Below are 21,580 nucleotides of genomic sequence, written 5' to 3' on the forward strand. Positions count from 1 at the left end.
TTAATCTTCTCTCCCATGTGGGGTCCTCCGGCAGCAGGGAATCTCCCAAGCCCACCTGGCTCCAACGTGGGCTTGGCCTCATCCATCTGAAAGCCAGTGTAAAATCATAGCTCTACTAGGGTTCGAACCTTACTGGAGTGCTTGCCGAGGGTCTGTTTAAATTCATGGACTCCAATGAAAGCTGGCAGATTACATGCCATTCACAGAGGCAGGCTACTGCCTGGCTTTAAAAAGCTGTTAAATACCTTTATTGGTGATTTTATTGTGCTGTTATCATGAATTTGGTCTATAAATACCACCTCTGTGTACATCAATGCCTCCATATTGGCAAAAGGAGATAAATAAACAAGCTTTTAGAACTGTGAGCCTCACTCAGCAAGTGACATCCACATTGCCAATGCTACCGATGTGCCCACAGCCTTACCGCACACTCCAGATGGCTCTCAAGCTCCTCAGACTGACGATGTCAACCAGGGGTTGACATTCTCTTCAACATTCTCTTCCACGTCAGAGGTATCAAGCACTTACACCAACATGGCTCATTTCTCTCCTGGCTCTCTGTTACCAATAGTCAGCTAACACTAAATGACGTCTTTTTCTCCATCTGTTCTCCTTCCCTATCAGGTAACCAAACCCAATGATCTCGGGAAAATCTGTGTCCATGCCCGAGTCACAGCCCCAACATTCTACCATTCACACTTTGAGGTATAAAAATATTCTAATTTGTGTGGCCAGTTTTATCCTAGAAAAGAATACCATAAGCTTCCTAAGCTAGAGACAATTAAATTCATTCACCACAGTCTAGATAAATAGATATTAATGGTAGAAAATATCAGTTATAAAACCTGGTAATTTGGGGCTGGAGAGATGCCGGCTTAGCAGCCTCCTCTGACCTCCGCAGTCATGTACATGGTACACATACATACATGCACGCATACATGCACACATGCATACATGCATGCATACATACATGTAGGCAAACATTCATATACACAAAATAAAAATCTTATTTTTTTTTAAAAACTCACCCTATCATATATTACATTACTCCAATTCCATGCATTTACAAATACTGAGAACAGACTGGTAAACATTTATCACAAACGTTTTCTATGTCTATTCCATCATTAATATTTGAAGGTTACCAAAAACTTTTTAAGGAGAAATGTACTGAGCTTAAACAGGGAGGCAAAAAAGACCTTGCTATGAATTACTCGCTCATTTTAATTTCAATATTGTCTTTTAAAAAGACACTAAAGAAGAAAAGTACCTGCACAGCCTGTTGGGATAATGATTTACGTTAACAGCAGCTTAAAAAAACACACAAAAAAAGCTCAGCTTCCTGCATCTTTCCTTCTTCTTTAGTTAAGACTGGAAGAGAAGGCTTCAACTTTATTAAAAGGGCAAATGAAGGATAATGGGGAGATTAAACCACAGAAAAGCAATCACTGACTGAAAAGCCAGCAGGTGAACAATCTGTCAGCCAGCTCTAAGTGGCTACTAAGATTGTTTATTCTCCAACCGCGGGTTCTTGTCTTGCCTTGCTCCAGAAAGGAGTGGGCAGGTGAAAAAATGAGAAGGACTTTAGTTTGTCATGAGGGAAAAACAACACAATAAGGAAAGGAAGGCTCCAGGGGGAAACTCCCAGGACCACTGTGTACTGGGCAAATGGTCCCCACAACGTGGCTTGTTACTTTATCCAGATTAACTCGGAATGATCAGTTATTTTAAATGCAGAGACCAAGCAGTAGCGGGGTACACGCTGCAAACCCCCCTTGCTCATAGGACGGCAGTTCCCTGGGCTTAGAGTTAGAAATCTCATAAAAGACCCTGAGACCCTAAGTCGGCTGCGGATGAGGAATTATTTTCAATATGGAGACTTTCAGTAAAAGACAGTTACTTGTGTCTTTGCATTTAAAGAAAATCACAATAAGCAGAATGATTTTAATTGGAAGACACTGCTGTTCTCGGGTTTTTCTGAATCTCTGAACCTAAGTAATAATAAGTCAAACAATATTGGAAAACAAATGAAAGGTCTCTAAGCATTGGCACACACACAGTGACAAGGGCAAAGAGGCGATTTTTTTCCTCTGCCAATGGTGAATTCCTATTAAACCACTCTGCTTGAGAAAGTATAAATAAATAATAAGCATCAACTGAAATAATGTTTAAATACATGAAATCAAGTTAGACTGATTTCCCATGAGAAGCATTTTTAATTAGTTACAAATACTTTAGCATTTTCTTTCATTCAATTATAATTCCTAGGTTTGGGGTAAAAGTACACCAAAACCTCTCTTGGTATGAACGTAATATAAATCCCAGGCAAAGCAAAACGTAAAAGACAGGAAAGGCCTCTATCATTTTTAGAAACATAAAGTGATGCATGGTGTGGACAAAAGATATAAAAGTACATGATCTTTAACCAGAATATCACCCCAAGTCCCCAGCAAACATTAATCTCTGCTGTGCCAGCTGAATTCAAATTAACCCAATTTTTACATGTTAATTAAACCAGCTATTTTCTTCTTATTGTATTTTAGCTTCTTAAATACTAGAGTCTACGAGTGATTCCCAACAGACTTGTTCCAACAACAATGACGTATTCATTTACTTCTATTGTGACCATACAATACAGTAACCGAGCAGTAATTTTTTACAGTCAATTACATGTGTGGTTCTTTATGCTTAAAGATGCTGAAATAATGTGTACTATAGAGCCATATGCCTGAATCTCTAGTCTGCCAGAGCCAGTTGCCTGGGTAACACATTTTCTCTCCAGTTCAGCATAACCCTTCATTGAATATCATTAGGTGTTATTAAATAGCAAACATTAACATGAACTTCAATATACAACTTGCATAGAGTCATTTTACCCGTGTAAACAAGTGTTCCATCAGTTACAATAAGCTTAAAATAGATTATGATTTTCTGTATATAAGAACAGGAAAAAAGTGCCCACATGTTGATCCTAAATTGAATTTGCACAAATTTCTGGTCAAATGAAAATTCAGACTGAATTTCAGGGACAATACTTCTCATCAAATGGTCATAGCATCACATGCAAACAGAGGGCGAAGTGTTTGCAATTTTACTCCGTGCTGCAAAAACTACTCTGTCTCCTATCAAAGTGTTACATTCGTTTCTAACAGGAATGAGGGAGAGAATGCACTGGCTTTCAGCAACAAAAGAAATGTAAAGAAGGTACGTAGGAAGCAAATAGAAAGTATGCAACGCTACACGCATTCATTATCTTAAACGTGTTTCTAAATGGACTGGGGTACGATTGACCCCCAAACATTGCATGCACTGGGGCATACAACATATGATCACAGGCATGCACATTCTGAAATCATTATCATAATCAAACTAATTCATGCATCATCATCTCCGTTATCTCACATAGTTAAAATATTTTAAATACTCAAAACTGAATGAAGTATCATGTAGTTTCAATTACAGAAATAACTGGTTTATGCAGGGTATTCTAGAAAATGCTGGAATCAACAGTAGTAGCCACCCGATATATCTTATCTTATACCATCACAGACAAGCATCTGCGTACAAAGAAGCAGTGTACTTCTGTAAACTGTCTCAAATTACAAACAATCCTCTTCCACTAGGCCTACCCCTCCCAAATCACAGAGAGATGCTGCTTTGGGACATATCGTGATCTGCCGGTACACTCGAGCTCTCAGCCCAGCCAGAGCCACAAGCTTGTCTGTCGTTGCATTGTAAAGAGCCTCCAAAGCTCACTGCTAGGTTAAAGGACACATAGAAAGAGAATCCCCCAGTGGCACTCCTACTCCTTGATATTTTCTTACTCTCCCCAGTACAGAGAAAGAAAAACTCCCCTCCTAGAAAGGGAAGGCAGAGGCTGGTGAAGGAGTACCACCAGTACCATCCAGTCCACTTGAAAGCAACTCAACAGAAATCGCTGCCAGGATAAAGGCGTTCCTGCTGATGGGGACACACACCACACCTGTTACCTGGCCCAAAGAAGGAAGAAATGCCACAAAGGGCGCAGTGGCTTTGCTTCAGGTGCCTTGCTGTCAATCCTGGATGCTCCCCTAACATTCCTCCAACCACGAGGCAAAGAAAATAGCAGCACATGTTTGATTCAGGGGCAAAAAAAAAAAAAAAAAAAAGAAACTTGACAATGAGTATATATTTTGTTTTGCTTTCAATAATCTATATTTTGTTTTGCTTTCAATAATCTATATTTTGTTTTGCTTTCAATAATCTATGTTAAATGGGTGTTTCTACAAAGCAATTATTAAGAAACAAACTGATTACAAAGGTAAATACATCTTTGAGCAAAACCCAGTCAAGAACAGGAACCAACCAAGATGGACAGAGCTGTAGCCATGCCCCCTCTAAAGGGTTACACAGGACAAGCTATAGTTTTAAATCAAATTAACGCAGGACTGCAACAACTGTAATGGCTGGGAAGGTTAGCCCAATAACCTAAAAAATATCAAGAATGGAAAGTGAAATTAAAAAGCTACTTCTGTTTCTAAAATTCTGATTAAGTAGTTATTTCTAGGTTTTCACCTAAAGTTCACAATAAAGAAAACATGGCGTACAGTCTACTCCTAGTTTCATTTAGACTAAAATTTTAGGGGCTGGAGAGATGGCTCAGTGGTTAAGAGCACTGACTGCTCTCCCAGAGGACCTGGGTTCGGTTCCCAGCACCCACATGGCAGCTCACAACTGTCTGAAGATCCAGTTCTAGGGGATCTGACACCTTCACACCAAAACACATAAAAAGTTAAATAAACCATAAAAAATATTTTTTTAAAAAAATTATATGTCCAAATGATATAGATATGAATAATTTGCATTGGTATAGATTTTAAGGTCAATTTTGTTATATGTATATGTATTTTGATCTTGATTAAGGTATTGTGATTGTGTAGTTGATTTTTAAAATGTAATGTTTAATTAGGAAATATAGGTTGCTAATGGATAATTATCAATAATAATCAAGCTTGGAGTTATGTTAGATTTTCTAGATGTGCATAGATATATATCAGATAGGCATTCTTCATTTCTTTCAAAGACTACAGAATATGGCATTTAATGGTTTAATAACTTAGGGTTTTTCATGACAATAAGACACATCTGCTCCTGGCAGCACCAGCTACTTCAAGAGGAAGAAGGGCATCGAAGAGGCTCCTTATGGAGTTTGATAGCCATATGGGCAATAAACTGCTCTTGCCTGGACTGATGCATAGACTGGACACAGAGAACCCGCAGAGAGAAGACTGCTGAACTTGCCTAAAGGTGAGATGATCTTTCGGGGTTCCTGATTCATGAAAGAGTCTGCAAGACATTCTGCAGGACATAGCAGGAAGTGACTGAACTGTCTTTGAAATTTCCTGCTTCATGGAAATGTCTGCTGGAAACTATGGGCCTGAAGGCCGAAGATGGATGCCCAACGGTACAGAGGAACTTTGGATGACTGTCCGGGCAGCGAGTTGTCTCTGTCATTTCTAGAGCTTTGGAAGTTGCTTACTTCTTGTTTATTTAGGATGGAGTTGAAGAATAAATAGATGTAGTTTTCCTTAGTTATAATAAAAGATAAAGTAGATATAAATATTGTAACTATAATTCTTGCTTAATAACTATTTTGTTATATGTAATTTTACTATGTTAAAGTTAAAGCCTTCCTTTTTGTTTAAACAGAAAAAGGGGAAATGATGTAGGGGTGTTTCTATCTATCTGTTGTTTCATTGGTTAATTAATAAAGAAACTACTTGGCCTGATAGGTCAGAACATAGGTGGGTGGAATAGACAGAACAGAATGCTGGGAAGAAGGGAAGTGAGGCAGGCGCCTCAGACAGTCACCATGAAGCCAGCTACCAGGTCAGACATGCTGAATCTTTCCTGGTAAGCCACCACCTTGTGGTGCTACATAGATTATTAGAAATGGGTTAAGCAAGATGTAAAAGTTAGCCAATAAGAGGCTGGAACTAATGGGCCAGGCAGTGTTTAAAGTAATACAGTTGCCGTGTAATTATTTCGGGAAAAGCTAGCCGGGTGGCGGGATGTGACCCTGCTCACCTCCCCACTACAAACAAAATTTGCATAAAATTGGCAAAAGTTTGGCATAAAAAGTGAATTTTTTTATATAAAATTACATTTTGTTGTACAAAGAATCTTAAAGTATAAGGAGAATTTCCCTGTTCCAACAGGGACTACCCTTGGATGTAGACTTTCATTCAAATCCTCACAAGTATTTATTATGCTTATCTAAAACTGGGTCTGCCCATCTGGTGCTGTGTGCCCACCCTACTCCACACTACCAACCTACTGTCTCTAAAGCCTCGTGACGACATACACTTACCTAAAGCGGCAACTACTGTGGTGAGCAGCTGCAGCAGGGGTCCCTGTTGGAACTGCAAGCTGTTGAGAGGACTTCCTATCTCTACAAAGCAAATTAAACTACAGGACTCTGAAAACTCTCTCCAGATAATTACTACAGAAGAGAAACTTCAACCTTTCCTCTTTCATCTCTAAAGTTAGTGACTTTCCTCTTCCTGTCTTCAAAAATAAATACATAAAACACTGAAGCAGGCAAATGGATCAGAAATCTTGAATTACATTTTCAGCCATTCCTCAGGTTCTTACAAGGCTTGGCTAGTTCGTTTCTGAAGTGAAAATCTCTATTTTTTAAATGAATCTAAAAATTAATTCTAAATTAGCCTTAGGCATGGTGTACACCGAGGAGAGGGGCACAGCTGCATTTTCTTAACTCTTCTGTATAAGGCACCAACTAGGCAAACTCATGCTACAGATCAGGGACCAGAAGGGATGAGTTTGTGAAGGTCAAGACTCTGAACACCTTCAAAGTGCTTCCGTGTCCGGTCCCTTGCAGGGGTGCGGGGAACAAAAGACAATGATGCTTCAGTGGAGGGAAAGGCACTGAAGGTGGAAGAGTACCAAAGTTTTGAGTATCTAAGATGTGACACAGGAAATGAAGAGCCAGAAAATACTAGTGAAACCCAGAGAGATGCAGAAGACCCAGAAAAGGAGTCCAGGTGATGCAGATGGTGAGACTGAAGATCAGGCTGACGCGGTGCCGAGTAAAGACAGAAAGTACTGCCAGAGGCGTGAAGGGGCCACTGGGCTGGCCTGAGGGCTAATATTATCACTGGAGACTGCTGCAGACTCAACAAGGGCAAATTCAGTCCCACAGCAAGAGAAACCTGAGGAGAGCGGCTGAAGAATGAACGAGCAAAGAAATTAACTGCAAGGGCCAGAACAGGCACCTCTTTAGATGAGAGCTCCAGAAAAACGCAAGGCAGAAGCTGTCGGGCAGTGGGTGGAATCAATAGAGGTTGTTCGTGAGGCAACTAAGGTGGAAGCTACCTGGACCTCCACATGTCCTGGGAACAACATCAAGCACTCCCCCGGCGAGATATAACACCATTTCCTCAGTGACAAAGCAGGCTCAGGGAGTGCAGGCCACTGGCCTAAGGTCTCACCCGATTTAAGGGACCCAGTAAGATGCAATGTCAGCAGCCAGTGTTCCTTCCATTAGGGATGCTTTTCCATGAGAGAGAGCCACTATGCCCGGTGGAAGGAGTTATCAGAAGTTTTGTGCATGTGTGTGTATGTGTGTATGTATGTATGTATGTACATATGCATGTTATACCAGTAAGAGTAACCGTAACACCAAAAGATGTCTAAGAAGCATTTGGTGAGCAAACAGGAATACGGGAACAATTCTGAAAGCAATTAGTACCTGTTATGCTGTGTCCAGTCATCTCTAACAACTCTTTATTTTATATGTCAACTTGATTAGCATTCGGAGAGCAAGACGAAAGACTGCTTTGCAGTAATCTATATACATCTATGAGGGGATTTTTATGATAAGATTAGCATTTTCCTAGATGAACTTGCTTCCCAATATGGTGGGCATTATCCAACCACCAACAGCTTGAATGGAACAAACACTTGAGGACAAAAGAGAAGACCATGGGCTCTTAGCTGAACACTTGAGCTGGAACATGGTTTCACCGAGAGAGAAGGGGGGGGGGGAGGGAGGGAGAGGGGGGGGGGGGGAGGGAGGGGGAGAGGGGGAGAGAGGGAGAGAGGGAGAGAGAGAAAGGGAAAAAGAGAGGGAGAGAGAGAGGGAGAGGGGGGAGAGAGGGAAAGAGAGGGAGGGAGAGAAAGAAAGAGAGGGAGAGGGAGGGAGAGGGAGGGAGGGAGAGGGGGGGAGAGGGAGAGAGGGAGAGAGAGAGGGAGAGAGGGAAGGAGGGAGAGAGGGAGAGAGAGAATCTGCATTCATTTATTTGTGTACTAATGTTCATACAGGGGTAAAAGTCAGAGGATATTGGGTGTCCTCCTCCATCCTCCTCCAGAGACAGGGTCTCTCAGGAAACCTGGAGCTTAATGATTCAGCCAGAGTAGGTGCCCAGCAAGCCGCAGAACCCTTGTCTCTGCATTTCCAGTGTTGGGATCATAGGCACACAGTACCATGTCATTTTTTCATGTGGGCACTAGGATTACATATCATTAGAACCTCATGCTTGTGTGGTAAGCACTTTCCTGACTGCACCATCTCCCCAGTCCCAGTCTGAGAGCTATTCCAAGGGCTCACAGGCCTCAGAAGGTAAACTACCACATCACGGCTTTCCTTGCAGACGGGCAAGACATGGGATGGCTCAGCTACCATAACGGGGAGCTGATTCCTTATAGTAAGCCTGTAACTAATAACTCTTTCTGTGGAAAACCTAACACATATGAACGTAAGTATATAAGCACTCTCTCCAGAGACAGAGAGAGAAAGTGTGTGTGGTCTGGGGGGGGGGGGGTATATGGTGTGGGGTGTCATGTGTGGGTGAGGGTATGATGGGGGAGAGTGTGGTGTATGAGTGTACGTGTATATGTGGTGTGGGAGGCTGTGGTGTCAGAGTTTATGTGGTGCGTGTGTATGGTGTGTGCGTATGTGTACATGTGGTGTGGGGGCTGTGGTGTATGTATGGGTGTGTATATGTGTGTGTGATGTCTGTGTGTGGTGTGTGAGTATGTGTACATGTGGTAGGGGCTGTGGTGTAAGTGTGGGTGTGTATATGTGTGTGTGATATGTGGCATGAGTATGTGGGGAGAGAGAGCACTTACTAGCTGTCTGTTCCATATGAATAAGAAGCCAACTTGATCACAAATATTAATATCAATTCCCTCACTGAGGAAGAGAAATGTTTTGTAGAGGGAGCAACCCCATAGAGGAAGGCGCTCAGGAGAGACAGGAGTCAGGCTTCCCAGCAGACCTCTCTTCTGTTACAGTCTGGACTTCGGGAACATATGTTATACATATGCAAAATGCAATTAGGTCCAAAAGCAAAAAGGAGAGAGAGAAAAAAAGCAATGCCTAAAAATTGAAAACAAACTGAAACAAATGAACCTAACCATATATCAAGTCAGTGGCCAAACCACACAGAGCAACGAGTTACTCAAACACTCTAGGACGCAATCTCTTAACTGCATCTATTTTGTGGAATATAGTCTAAGCACAAACAGCTGAAAAGAAACCTTAATCTTCATTCACTATCTAATTGTTAGAAACGATATAAGTGTTGTTACTTTCAGCATCTGCGTAAAACAAAGATGCAGTTATGGGAATGTTGCTGGCAATTAGGATTTTCAATGGAAAAAAACACAGAAAACCAAAGAAATAAAAATAATTTAAATTTAATTTTGTAAGTTTAATTTATCTGTGAATTAGAAATATTAGTATGAACTGAAACTCACCCCCACCCACCCACTGGAAAGGGTGTAAGTCATTCAGAGTTAATACTAACCCACGTCCCAGAGAAGTCTCCATACAACTGCTCAGGAAAAGATTAAGAGGCTGGGCTGGGGGTGGGAGGGAATAGACTTTTGAAACCTCACCTGTGGGAGGCTGAGGCAGGAAGATCTCTCAACTCTTGCCCTTTTCACTCCAAACTGATGACCCTAAAGTTTTTTTTTTTTCCTGAGACAGGGTTTCTCTATATAACAGTCCTGGCTGTCCTGGAACTCGCTTTGTAGACCAGGCTGGACTCGGACTCATGGAGATCTGCCTGCCTCTGCCTCCTGAGTGCTGAGATTAAAGGCGTGCGCCACTGCCACGACCTGGCAAGGCAAACTTTTTGATTAGATTGCAATTCAAAACTTACTCTCAACAGCTTACTTGATGGGCGCAGCGCATTCTGGAAAGTGACCAGAGGGAAAGTCGGTAAGCACTAAATCCTGATGTTTCTTCTCGAGCACGGATTCTGCTCTAGCCTGGGTCATCTACAAACAGCAGGTGGACACTAACTCATAGCGCTGGGGGTGGGGGCTGGATCTGTTAAGGGTTTCTTGCAGCAACCATCACACCAGTGAGGATGAGAAGGCCAGCCACATGGGTTTTATACAGAGCACTCTCCTGCATCATTAGCCCACTGACAGTTCCGTGTTTCAAGGGCCCACCCCTCAATGCTGCTGCCTTGGGAAGGCATTTCGAACAGGAGTCTTGGGGGGGCAGGCAAACCAGAGCAGCTCTGCTTCTGGAAACCCTCACCGCTCTGGTGAAGACTGAAGTAACGTTCACAGCCTGTTCTTCCCATACAAACATTGGTAGAAAAAGAGATTTGTGCTGCACTTTATATAACAATGGTTGCACTCCCTTTATTTGTGAATTTTGTGTTGAGATTTAATTACGCATGGTCCAGAGTAATGTTTCCATCGCACCACGCCACTTGGCACCCGTTCTGTCTTCTGACCTCATCATGCTCAGCTCCCTCCCTACCCATCCCCATTCTTTTAGGTGCTGGGCTGGCATTGTCTCCAACTCCGCTCCTACCTTAATCTTCAAATTGTTTACTATCTTTATCCTTCAAATCCAAAGAGCTGCAATATATTACTGACTCTTTAAATCTCAGGTGCTTCACACACCAAGGCTCCCATTCACATTAACTTCCCTTTTGCTGAGAGCTCTTCCCCACCCCCTCTAGCCGTTCACTCCACAGTCAGAACTAGGCTTTCAACAGGACGGATCCTCATCTCAATTTCTGCTTCTTGCTTTGGGGCCATTGTCTTTCAGTCTTCCTCCTCTCTCCCCTTGTACCCCAATCTCAGCAGCTTCCATCCACATTGAATAATGCAATTCATGAAGCTGACACCTTTGCTTTGACTTCACCATCCTCTCTTTGTCCTCCCCGCAAAATAATCTATCTGGGAGTATCACTCAATGATAGTGTTTGCCTAACATCCACAAGGCCCCGAGTTCAGTGCCCAGTACTAGGCACCCCCCCCAAAAAAAGCCCAGAAAATAAATATGTTCTACAGTCTAATTGTTCCCTGTGTTCCCATACCTGTATGGACTGCCTCCTACTCTAGAGTCTTCACGGCCGAGACCTCATGCCTTGCTACACCTGCCCTTTCTTTTCCATGCCAGGGCTGGAGCAGCTGACATGTAAGAAAGACACCCAGCCTTACTGTGTTTTTTGAAGGTGGACTATTTCCCATAGATTTGTGTGTTTACACTTGGTCACCAGCGGGTGGTGCTAGCTTGGGAGGTCATGGAACCTTCTGGGATTGTGGACAGACTACCAAGCTTAAGTGAGTCACTTGGCAAGCCTCGAAGGTGGCGTCCACTTCTGATCTTGTTCCATCAACTTCTGATCAAGCTTTGTGCCTAGAGCTGCTGCCCCCGCAGACGGCACTACCACAGACACGCCCAGTTAGCATACCCTCGCTGCCAAACAGAACCTGTCTCCTGAAACACAAACCCAAATAAATCCTTCCTCTTTTAAGCTGCTTCCGCCACAGTGATGAAAAAGACAGCTAGTACATATAGTAAGGGGTCTTTGGTTTGGTTTTAGGATGATGCCCAGGTGGATGCTCGGGTGGGTCTGCGCAGTCTTGCTGTTCCCTCATCCACACATCCTACTCAAGACGACTCTACTGTTTCATTCTCTCTGTACATAGCAATACCTCATTCGACACCTCCCACTCATCTGTTTCCAGGAAAGAGAAGAAAAAAAAAATCAATGATGTCATGAGTAAACGTCTTTTTGAACCTCACCAGCAGTCTCCAGCCCAGCACTGTCTCTCTCTATCTTCCTTTCCATTTTATTCCTAGCCAGCAATCATCAAACCTGTGGGTTCTGGGGCACCTTAGCAGTCTATAAATTGCTTGGACCCCAGTGAGCTTTTACTTATATAGATCATATCTACCATACTATTAGAAATTAAAACTGAGAGGTTTTAAGTGTGTATATTAATCCATTAAAAAAGAAATCCATGAAGGGCAGTGGTGGCACACGCCGGGCAGATCTCTGTATATTCAAGGCCAGCCTGGTCTACAGAGTAAGTTCCGGGACAGCCAAGGATACACAGGGAAACCCTTTCTCAAAGAAACTCAAAGAAGAGGAAAAAGAAATCTATTACATCAGTGGTTCTCAACCTTCCTAATGCTGCGGCCCCATCAGTACATCCTTGTGTCGTGATGACCTCAACCACAAAATTACTTTTGTTGCTACTTCATGACTGTCACTTTGCTACTGCTATGTATTAATATGAACCTGTATCTTCCAAATGATGTTACATTACCCCTGTAAAAGGTTCCTTCGAAGTCAAAGGGGGCAATGACTCACAGGTTGATAACAGCTGTATTACATGGTAATACAAACATTTGTTTGAAAAATATCTATGGTTTTGGCCGGGTGGTGATTGCACACACCTTTAATCCCAACACTAGAGAGGCAGAGGCAGGTAGATCTTAGTGAGTTCAAGGACAGCCTGGTCAACAAATCGAGCACCATCCAGGACAGCTAAGACTGTTAGAAACCTTGTCTTAAGAAAAAAAAGGAAAAAGAAAAGAAAGAAAGGAAGAAAGAAAGGGAAAGAAAAATTCTGTTTTTAAACAAAGGCACTAGTGAAAAAATAGCACATTTAATTCTGAAAGCTCTTTTAACATTTCAGTGGAAACCACTGCCTAAGTCTGTGGTAATGCGCTCTTCTAGTTGAAGGCTCATACAGATTCACAATGAAAAGAGAAAGTAGGGTTGTAATGGTCCTTTCAGGAAACTGAGGTGTTATTCTCTGCTGTACCATCAGTAGCAACACTAACAAGCAGCTATTTCTTAGGGATTCATGGCAGCGTGGAAGTGGAACGTGGCAGCGTGGAAGAGGAAGCTGTGTGGATCTTTCCCGCTGTTGCCTTGACACCCAGTCAGTTTCGCTTGAGCGGACCCTTCATCCAGCTGGAGTTCGTTTACAGCAGGTCTTGGCCAACTAAAAATACTGCCCCCTAGGTTATGTGGATTCTGAACATTGGGGACATTTCATTACCATATTTAAAAGGCTACTTTCATTAATGTTATCATCAGTAACATTAGGAAAGTTTTTATTATCCAGAAATTGTCACATGAAAAAAATTATTATAAAATAATTCATTCTTAAGGAAAATATTAATTCAGCTATTAATTCAAAACGGATCATTTTTCCTCAACCATCTAATTATAGTAAGCATATTAAGTTCTTATGTGTACGTCCCCACTTAGTTGCTCAATGTATGTTCAAGACCTTGAGAAAAGTCAGTAACTTTCATCCTCAGCAACACTCTGGAGTGAAAATATTGCCTTCGCCGCTGTTCCAGTGTGATAACGAGAAAGGCAACACGGTGCCTTGGCATCTGTCTTGCTCCACTCAGCCTGCAAGAACAAACTCATGAACAAAGGTTTGGCTGACAATTCTGCAGATCAAGAGACGCCAGTAGATTTAGTGTCTGGTGGAGACCTGTTCCACACAGACAGTACCTTCTGTTTTCCCTAGATGGTGGGAGGCGTGAACAGGTTCCTTCAAGTCTCCATAAAAAATCACTAATCCCATCCAGGAGACACAGCCTGTGTAACCACTTCTCCAAAGCCCCGCCTTTTAGATTCGTAGCTGTGGGGTCAGGTTTCCGCATGAATCTGGACCATTTCAACATCCTCTGTCTTAGAGACACCTGCACATCCTCCTTAGTGCAGGAACAGTTCTCACCACCTAGACTCTTGAAAAGATCATTGGGCTTCCAGGGTCCACTTGTTCTAGAATTCTCCATGTTCTTACAAGGAGCCAATCTTCTAGTCTAGAGCAAAATGACTTTGCTTTCCTACCTCCGTGATGGATTTTCTCGGCTCTCCACAGACTCCTGCCCATCACAAGCCTTCTGTTAGCAGTCCCTGTACAAAAGAGCCTCCTGTGACCTCCCCTTCCCCTCTAGCCATGGGCATTTCTTACCTTGCCCCTGGAGAAAAACTCTCCCAAAGAGGGCTCGGGTGAGTAAGAGGAGAAGGGGGGAGCAGTAGGTACATATGAATGAGATGTGAAATCAGTACCTAGTCATTAATCAACCCTTTCTGGAATTAAAAAGAAAAATAAGAGCCCGGCATCTGACATTCCTCAAGATTTTCAAATGCATCAGCAACATAATACCACCAACCTTTTTAAAAATCCTTTTTAATTTACTCCTTGTAGACAGCGTCTAGCCACCACATTGCATGCATCCCTATGATTTCAGACATCAAATATTAAACATGGAGTGAGTAATGCAAAAATAAAGGGGGTTAATCAGACATCCACAGAAAGAGAAGGAAAATAACGCTGATTCAATGAGAGCTCTTAATGAGGCCTTTTGTTTTGGTAGATTAATTTGGGAGTCTGATGACTACGAAGAAAATTTAAGCTCCTCGGTTTGACTGGTGATGATTATTATCAAGGCTTTTTTTTTAATTAAAAAGATGCCTTTGCTTAATTCTGCAGATTATGAATTTCAGGTGTTTGCCTGAAATGTCTGTCCACCGTCATTAGACAGAAAGGTCTCCTCTGTTGAATGGGACGACTCCACAGACGTGAGCAGGCGGCCTGTGAACAGCTGATGTTTAAATACATTACCCTAATACTCTTTAAGCACTGCCAATTGTAAACCTCATTAACTCCCAGCGTGTGGCCAAGGCCTGGATTTCTTCACCACAGCCTCACAAAGTGAAAACAGGTATATAAAAATGATTTTATCATCAACACTATTATATCCTCCTTCACTCTGGGAAGGATTTAAAAGGCTGTATTTTCATCACTAAGAAGGAAGCGGTGAACATGGGAAAGGAACAACACACTGTGCACCAGCCACATGGCCCTTGTTCTCTACCTTTTCTGACACCCTACAATCCTCAGGCAGGAGTACTGGCCCAAGGCTGAGAACAATAAAATGTGGTTGGGGATTGACAAGGAGGTCGCCTCTACCTTGGGCCCATCGCGGACACCAGGGTACCTGACACTCCCCAAGTCTGCTCTCACAGAGCACATCTTCTCGGAGGACACAGGGTTCTACACCCAAGAGGGAAAGCATGAACAGTTGGCCGTCTGTGTCCACAGGCCCTAAATCTAAACGTTTAACCAACCGTGACAGCTAGCAAACACTCAGAAAAGAATATGCACCCGTACTGAACAGGGGCTTTCTTGTCATTAAACAATGTGAGACAAAACTATTTAGATAGCATTGCACTGTGTTAGCTACTAAGTCATCTTACGATGACTTCAAGCACAGAGGCAAACATGATAGGCTCGATGTGAGACCCACAGGCAGCACTCTTCTGGAAGGAGCATGGGCGGACCCTGGCTGGACCCTGTGAGGGCCCTGAAACCAACTGCAGGGCCATCAAGGGACAGCTGTCTATGGGAAAGTTATACACCATCCTAGCAAGCCAATGAGATGATATTCCAGTCACCTGAGCCCCCTGCCAGGAAGGGCTCAGCATCTGTTACATGGCCAGCTAAAAGAAATCACTCACCAACCCCAGCTCATCCAAGCCCCACTTAGCCATGAAGATTTTTGGTCTTAGCTTGCTCTCATGAGATAATCACTACAATCAGAAATGTGTTGTGAAGCTCATGAGGACCAACATAAGATTTCCACCTGGTTCTTAGGAGATAAGAAGTGTGAGCTATATATGAAAATTACACTTAGATGACAGACACAGCACCGTTTCCATCCTAATCAAAAGCTACAGTCACCACCAAGTCTAAAAGATCCATCAGAAGCCATACACACCCAGCGCACCACGCCCATCTGCGCTCCATGCGCTACCATACAGTTTGTGAACAAGGCAAGGGGCTGGAGATTGAAACACACAAACTCACAGACAGAGACACAGGTCATCCTTAATGCCAGAATGCCCCAAGAATGCCCCCTTTATTATGTCCAGGGAAAGCTTATATAGGGATAGCCATGCCCCAGCCAAAGCACCAAAAACCACTCCCCTGCCATCAGGAACTCCTGAGAACCTCGTGCTGGGAGGTAGGCACTCAGATCAGGGGAAAACAAGTTGTTTACAAGAAATTCAGGATCTGGGAGTTCACAGCTCCCAACAGTAGGACACCCTGCTTAGTTACATGGCTTAGCTAAGGGGGTCTGGGCCCTAAGAAATCCTGAAACCCATCTCTTCTCCCTCCTCAGATGTATGCAAAGCCTCCCTCACTCAGGAAGCCCCCAAACCAGAGGCCTCCAGCCCCAGACATTCAAAATCTCTTTTCATCTCCCTCAAGGGCCTTCAGAAATTGATTAAATCCATCCTTAAATCGATTAAAACAGTAGAACAAAGAAAAAAATCTAAACACAATGAAGACTATCAATAGGGATTCCGCTGCCCTGCAAGAAACCATGCAAACTTCCTGATTCAAACCAGCCTTGGGTGACTCTCCACAGCCTGCGGAGAATCTCATCCTCAGAGTTCAGGATTCCTTACATGGTCTAGACAAGGCCTGCCTCTCCCACCAAGCCCTGTATACTGTACCCCAGATATGCCAGACTCACATCCAGATAGGGAGGCCCTGCTGACCACAGGCTTTCAACTCTGCTGCTGAGTGCAACCCCAAATCAGACGAAACAGCTGCTACCGGGAGTCACTGCTTAACAGAACGCTGATAAGTCAAAAGGTACTATTGGGCGAAGAAAGGGATGTTTATTGTAGATAAAGCTCGTCATTGACCAACGAAAATTCTTTAGAACTATAGGCTTTCTAATTTCCCAGAGAAAAAACTGTTACAATCAATTACAACACAGTCAGTGTTTTAAAGAAACGGCTGCGCTCCCACGATCACCATAACGTTAGCTACAATAGCCAAGATGATGTCAACTCAAGCATCTATCAACGGATGAGTGAATTAAGAATTTGCTATAAACACCTAATGGAATAGTACTCAACCTTAAGAAAGAATTTCTAACACATGTGACAATGTAGACGAACCTGGAAGACAAAACATTAAGCGAAATAAGCCAGGCATAGAAAAACAAAGGACGCAAGTTCTCGCCTATAAGCAGAATCCAAAAACAACAGAATCCATGAAAGCAGACAGTGCAGAATGGTGATTACCAGGGGCTGGCATGGGGAGGAAGCATCAAGGTGACTTATGTTCAAAGAACAAAGTATTTTCAAAAGACAGTTTGGATACTGTGGGGCTATGATTAAAAACACACAGGTACACCTGAAATTGCTAAGGGAAGTTTAAATGTTCTGAATACTAAAACAAAAGAAGCACATAGTGTAAAAGGTATGTTAACTAGGAAGATTAGTCCGTTCTACTATGTGTACTTCTAAATAGTTGTATATAATAAATATTTTTGTCACTTAAAAATAAATAAAACAAGCTTTACAACAAACTGGAAGACTGAACACAGAAGGAACATATTCTATTACAGTTCAGAAACTCCCAAGTCCTAAGTGAAGGTGTTAGCAAGGCCAGATGGGATCTCTTTCCAGAGTCTAAGGAGCTCCATTTTAGGTTCATGCAGGCTTGGCTGACTGCAGGCTCTCCTGGTTGGGGATGCCTCACACAGACTTTAGCTCTTCAATTATATAACACCGGGGCCCTGTGTCGAATCTTCCTCTGCCTGCACCTTCAAAAACACTTGTGACAGGATTAAGGTTCACCCAGATAACTTTTTCAACTCAACATGTTTAATTACACAAGTCCAAGATTCCTCCATCAAATAAGGCCAGATTACCAATTCCAGAGAAGACACAGAGGAAACATAAGGTAGGGGACAAGGCGAAGGGTGTTCCGCAGAGCACCTGCTCAGAGCTATTCAATGGGGCCTCCAGCCAGGCAAAGGCTTCTTCCTTGGTAACTTGAAGTTATGAGATTTTTCTGTCTCCCATTTCAACGCCATTTTACCACATGTGAAAATTTAAAGACAATGTGGACAAAGGGAAAAACAATAGAAGTTATGTCCATAGAGTCACGTTGAAGTTCATAATTTTATAGCTATCTTGAGATACACAACATATATGTAAATACACTCATACATGTTCACACCGCCTCATCAGTTACAACAGTCTCATGCAGCTATAAACACATCTTCAAAACATGGAATCACCAACTCTGAAACAATTCTTGAATGAATATTAAAGACATCATTTCTAAAATGATGGATGAATGCGTAGAAAAAACATTTTTGGAGCTATATAGGATGTATACATTTAGTGAGCTATTTATTATTAGTAAAAACAAAGCTGGCGTGAGCAGAAAACTTAAGGAAACTAATTACAAGTGCACGTACCCATCTTTGGTCTGATCCACCACACCGCTTAAAAGTTCCACAGTCTTTGGGTTGGGCTGGTTTTCTCCAAAAATATTCAGATACCGAGTGACAAAGTCATTGGGAGACATAAAAAATTCACCATTTTTTTCAATGCTTGCATACTGTTAAAAAAAAAAAGAAGAAGAAAAAGAGGTAAGAGACATTATTTAATATAGCTGATTCTTAAAAGTATATAATCATGCTCAATGCTGAAAAGGCCACAAACATTCAAAAGATGATAAAAATCACATAAGTTAATGTCATCTTCAAAAGGCGATTATCACCCGTCACTTCAGAGAAGTGCTGGGTTCCAAGCATGTGAGCTTAATAACTCGTCCTGTCTAAAGTGGGATCAACTGGGAAGCACTGAATCCCCATTCAGGAGGCTGTAGTGAGGCAGCTCCTACACCTTGCCTTCCTATGTGGGAAACCAAAGCCCAATGCAGTGCAAACACAGAAACAAAACTGAAGCTTAGCCAAAGGGACTCTGGCTTTCTACTTTAGCCAATCAAACCTATTTCCTTTATTTTGCTCCGATAAGTACTTTATAGAAGTTGCTCCTTCCAGCCTTTTGCTGGAGTCCCAGACAGCTTGGGGTCTGCCCAATTCCAGAGTCTTGGACTGTACAAATAACTCACTCAAATTCTAGCAGCCCTGGGTTCATCTGTCCACAGATCATGGAGGCTGACAGTCTCCGAGAAAAGATGGCGGACTGAGCTGGAGTGCAGCCGGGAGCCACACAACAGCTCCCTATATCAGAAGCAGATTTAAATCTGCCCTGGTCCATGTCCTCTCACTCAGGCTACACAGGAACTCACAGGCACAGGACTCCCCTCCGGGATGCTCTTCTCGGACTCGGTCCGGTTTAGGCAAGAGGGACTTGGCTGTGTCTTGTTCTGGGGACGCCCACGTTTTGGGAAATGCTGAGAATAAACCTGTGGATGGCTGGTATCTTTGTGGGGCAGAAGCAGATTTCCCGTTTCCAAAGACAAAAGAGCAAAGGGAGGGGAGAACAAGATGCCGGAGCTTCCTAGGTGATCAGAACCACACCAGCAGCCAGAGTAATGAGGGGCACAGGGCAATGAGGTGCAATAACAGACTTTGTAATCTTGAAGTTAAGGGCTGTGCCTGTTACCACCTGAAAGTTTTGACATTTAAAGTTTTCTGGACTCTGATGCCTCATCTGCAAAATGGGTATTATTATATTACCAGCTCCAGTTGGCTGATGCATGAAGCAAACAAGATAATAATGAAATACAGTAAGAATGATGACCAGAACATAATAAGCACACTTTTGGTTTTGCTTTTTAAATACATTTATGTATGTATGTACATATGTGTGTATATGCATGTATGTACATATATGTGTGTATATGTATGTGTGTATGCATTATATACACATGCCACAGCATCCATGTGGAAACCATAGGGCAACTTGTGGAAGTCAGAAGTCTCCTTTCCACCCCTGAGTCCTGGGGGTGAAACTCAAGAAAGCAAGTTAGTGGCACCTTTACCCGCTGAACCCCTCCGCTGGCTCCTGTTTTTGCTATTGTAAAGGTAATTTCTTTAATCCTGTTTCACTGAGAGGCATCTGCTGCTGGTGAGGCCCAAGTCAAGGATGTCACGAGGATTCTCTTTCACCCAGCCCTGGCCACTGCCTACGGGAGGCCGTGGTAAATGGAAGGGGTCCATCTTCTAAGCATGTTTCACAGAGAGAAAGTACAGAAAAAGAGAGCCCATGATACCACCATCCTTCAGTGGCATTTAGTTCAGGGCCAAGGGGACGTCGGCAAGAAAGAATTTACTGTGAGTTTTTTCCCCAAATGAGGACAAACAAGCTTGAAATGGATGGGTATGTTTGTGACTGCTGATGACAGCAATCCTACGGTTTGGTTATTCCAAGGTACATATAACCCTATGATAGTGATTAATTTACTGTAAAATACAATTTAACTTTTCTCCTGCTGGTACACATTTAGATTATTTCCAGTTCGGGTTATTTTGTAAGGAAACCTAAGATAGCCATTCTTGTATATAATATTTGTACAAATTCCTGACTATTTTCAAAAACTAGACCCAGTAAAAGAAGAAACTGTTGAGTTACAGGACAGGAAGTTGCGGGCAGCGGCACTTGTTATCAAGCTGTTCTCCAGAACGACTCTCCCAATCTCCTCTGCCGCCAACAGTGCGAGAAGATGCTCTCGCCCCCTCCCGGGGTCAGATTTGTTTCAAGTACTTTTTCGCTTTGACATTTTTATGTAATTGAGACTAAAGGGCTTTTTCTCTCCCTTTGTAAATGCTTCTGTTCCCTTTCTGACCTTAGAAAGCTAGTCTTTTCTCAAGGTTAAAAACCAACGTGATTTCTCTCCTGGCTTTGGAGCACGCCTTTACTGACCATTAGCATATCAGTGCCTTGTGTGTGTGTGGTCTGACACAAGGCTCTTCCAGCTCTAGCTTCTTCCACTCCATCTATTGGTTCTTCCAGGCCCACAAACCAGTCTCTCCCTTCCCTATTCTTTGGGATGCAGGTTTTTCACTCATAAATTTTCATTTGGTCACAAGAGAATACATGGAGACGCAGGCTCCAGCTGTAGCAGCTTCAGTTCTGACAGGCTGGAATGGCTTCCTGGGCCAGCGTGCACTCTGGAGCTGCCAGGAACATCACCATGAACAAAGGATGGTCTGGCAGTTCTGATCAGTGGGAGATGGTCCAAGACCATCCTTTTCTTGTTGACCTGTCTGTCCTTGCAAGGGAACAGTGACTCTTACTTGCCGCAACTGCAGGGAGGGCTCTGTCAAGACAGGACGTTTTGCCTGTATTTTCATTGTTGTTTCCATAAATTCCCAGACTGCTCCCTGGCCGTGAAACGTGTTCAAAATATATTCTGAGTCAATGAAAGGCTCAGAATATTGTATTACTTTCTCCTGGAGCTTTTCCTGGCCCTTCGAATTTTCCCCAAATGACCTTTGGAATCATTGTCA

The 21,580-nt window shown here is 42.9% G+C and overlaps 1 protein-coding gene across 1 annotated transcript in view; it reads right to left on the minus strand.

The window, feature by feature from the left end:
* Positions 1 to 21,580, minus strand: part of Slc25a13 (solute carrier family 25 member 13) — a 186,020-nt gene that overhangs the window by 129,353 nt on the left and 35,087 nt on the right. The window contains exon 3 of the mRNA XM_038319714.2: positions 18,578 to 18,720. Within this exon, the coding sequence (XP_038175642.1) occupies positions 18,578 to 18,720 (143 nt within the window). The remainder of the gene's footprint in view (positions 1 to 18,577; positions 18,721 to 21,580) is intronic.

Source organism: Arvicola amphibius, chromosome 2 (assembly GCF_903992535.2).
Source record: "Arvicola amphibius chromosome 2, mArvAmp1.2, whole genome shotgun sequence".
Lineage (NCBI taxonomy): Eukaryota > Metazoa > Chordata > Mammalia > Rodentia > Cricetidae > Arvicola > Arvicola amphibius.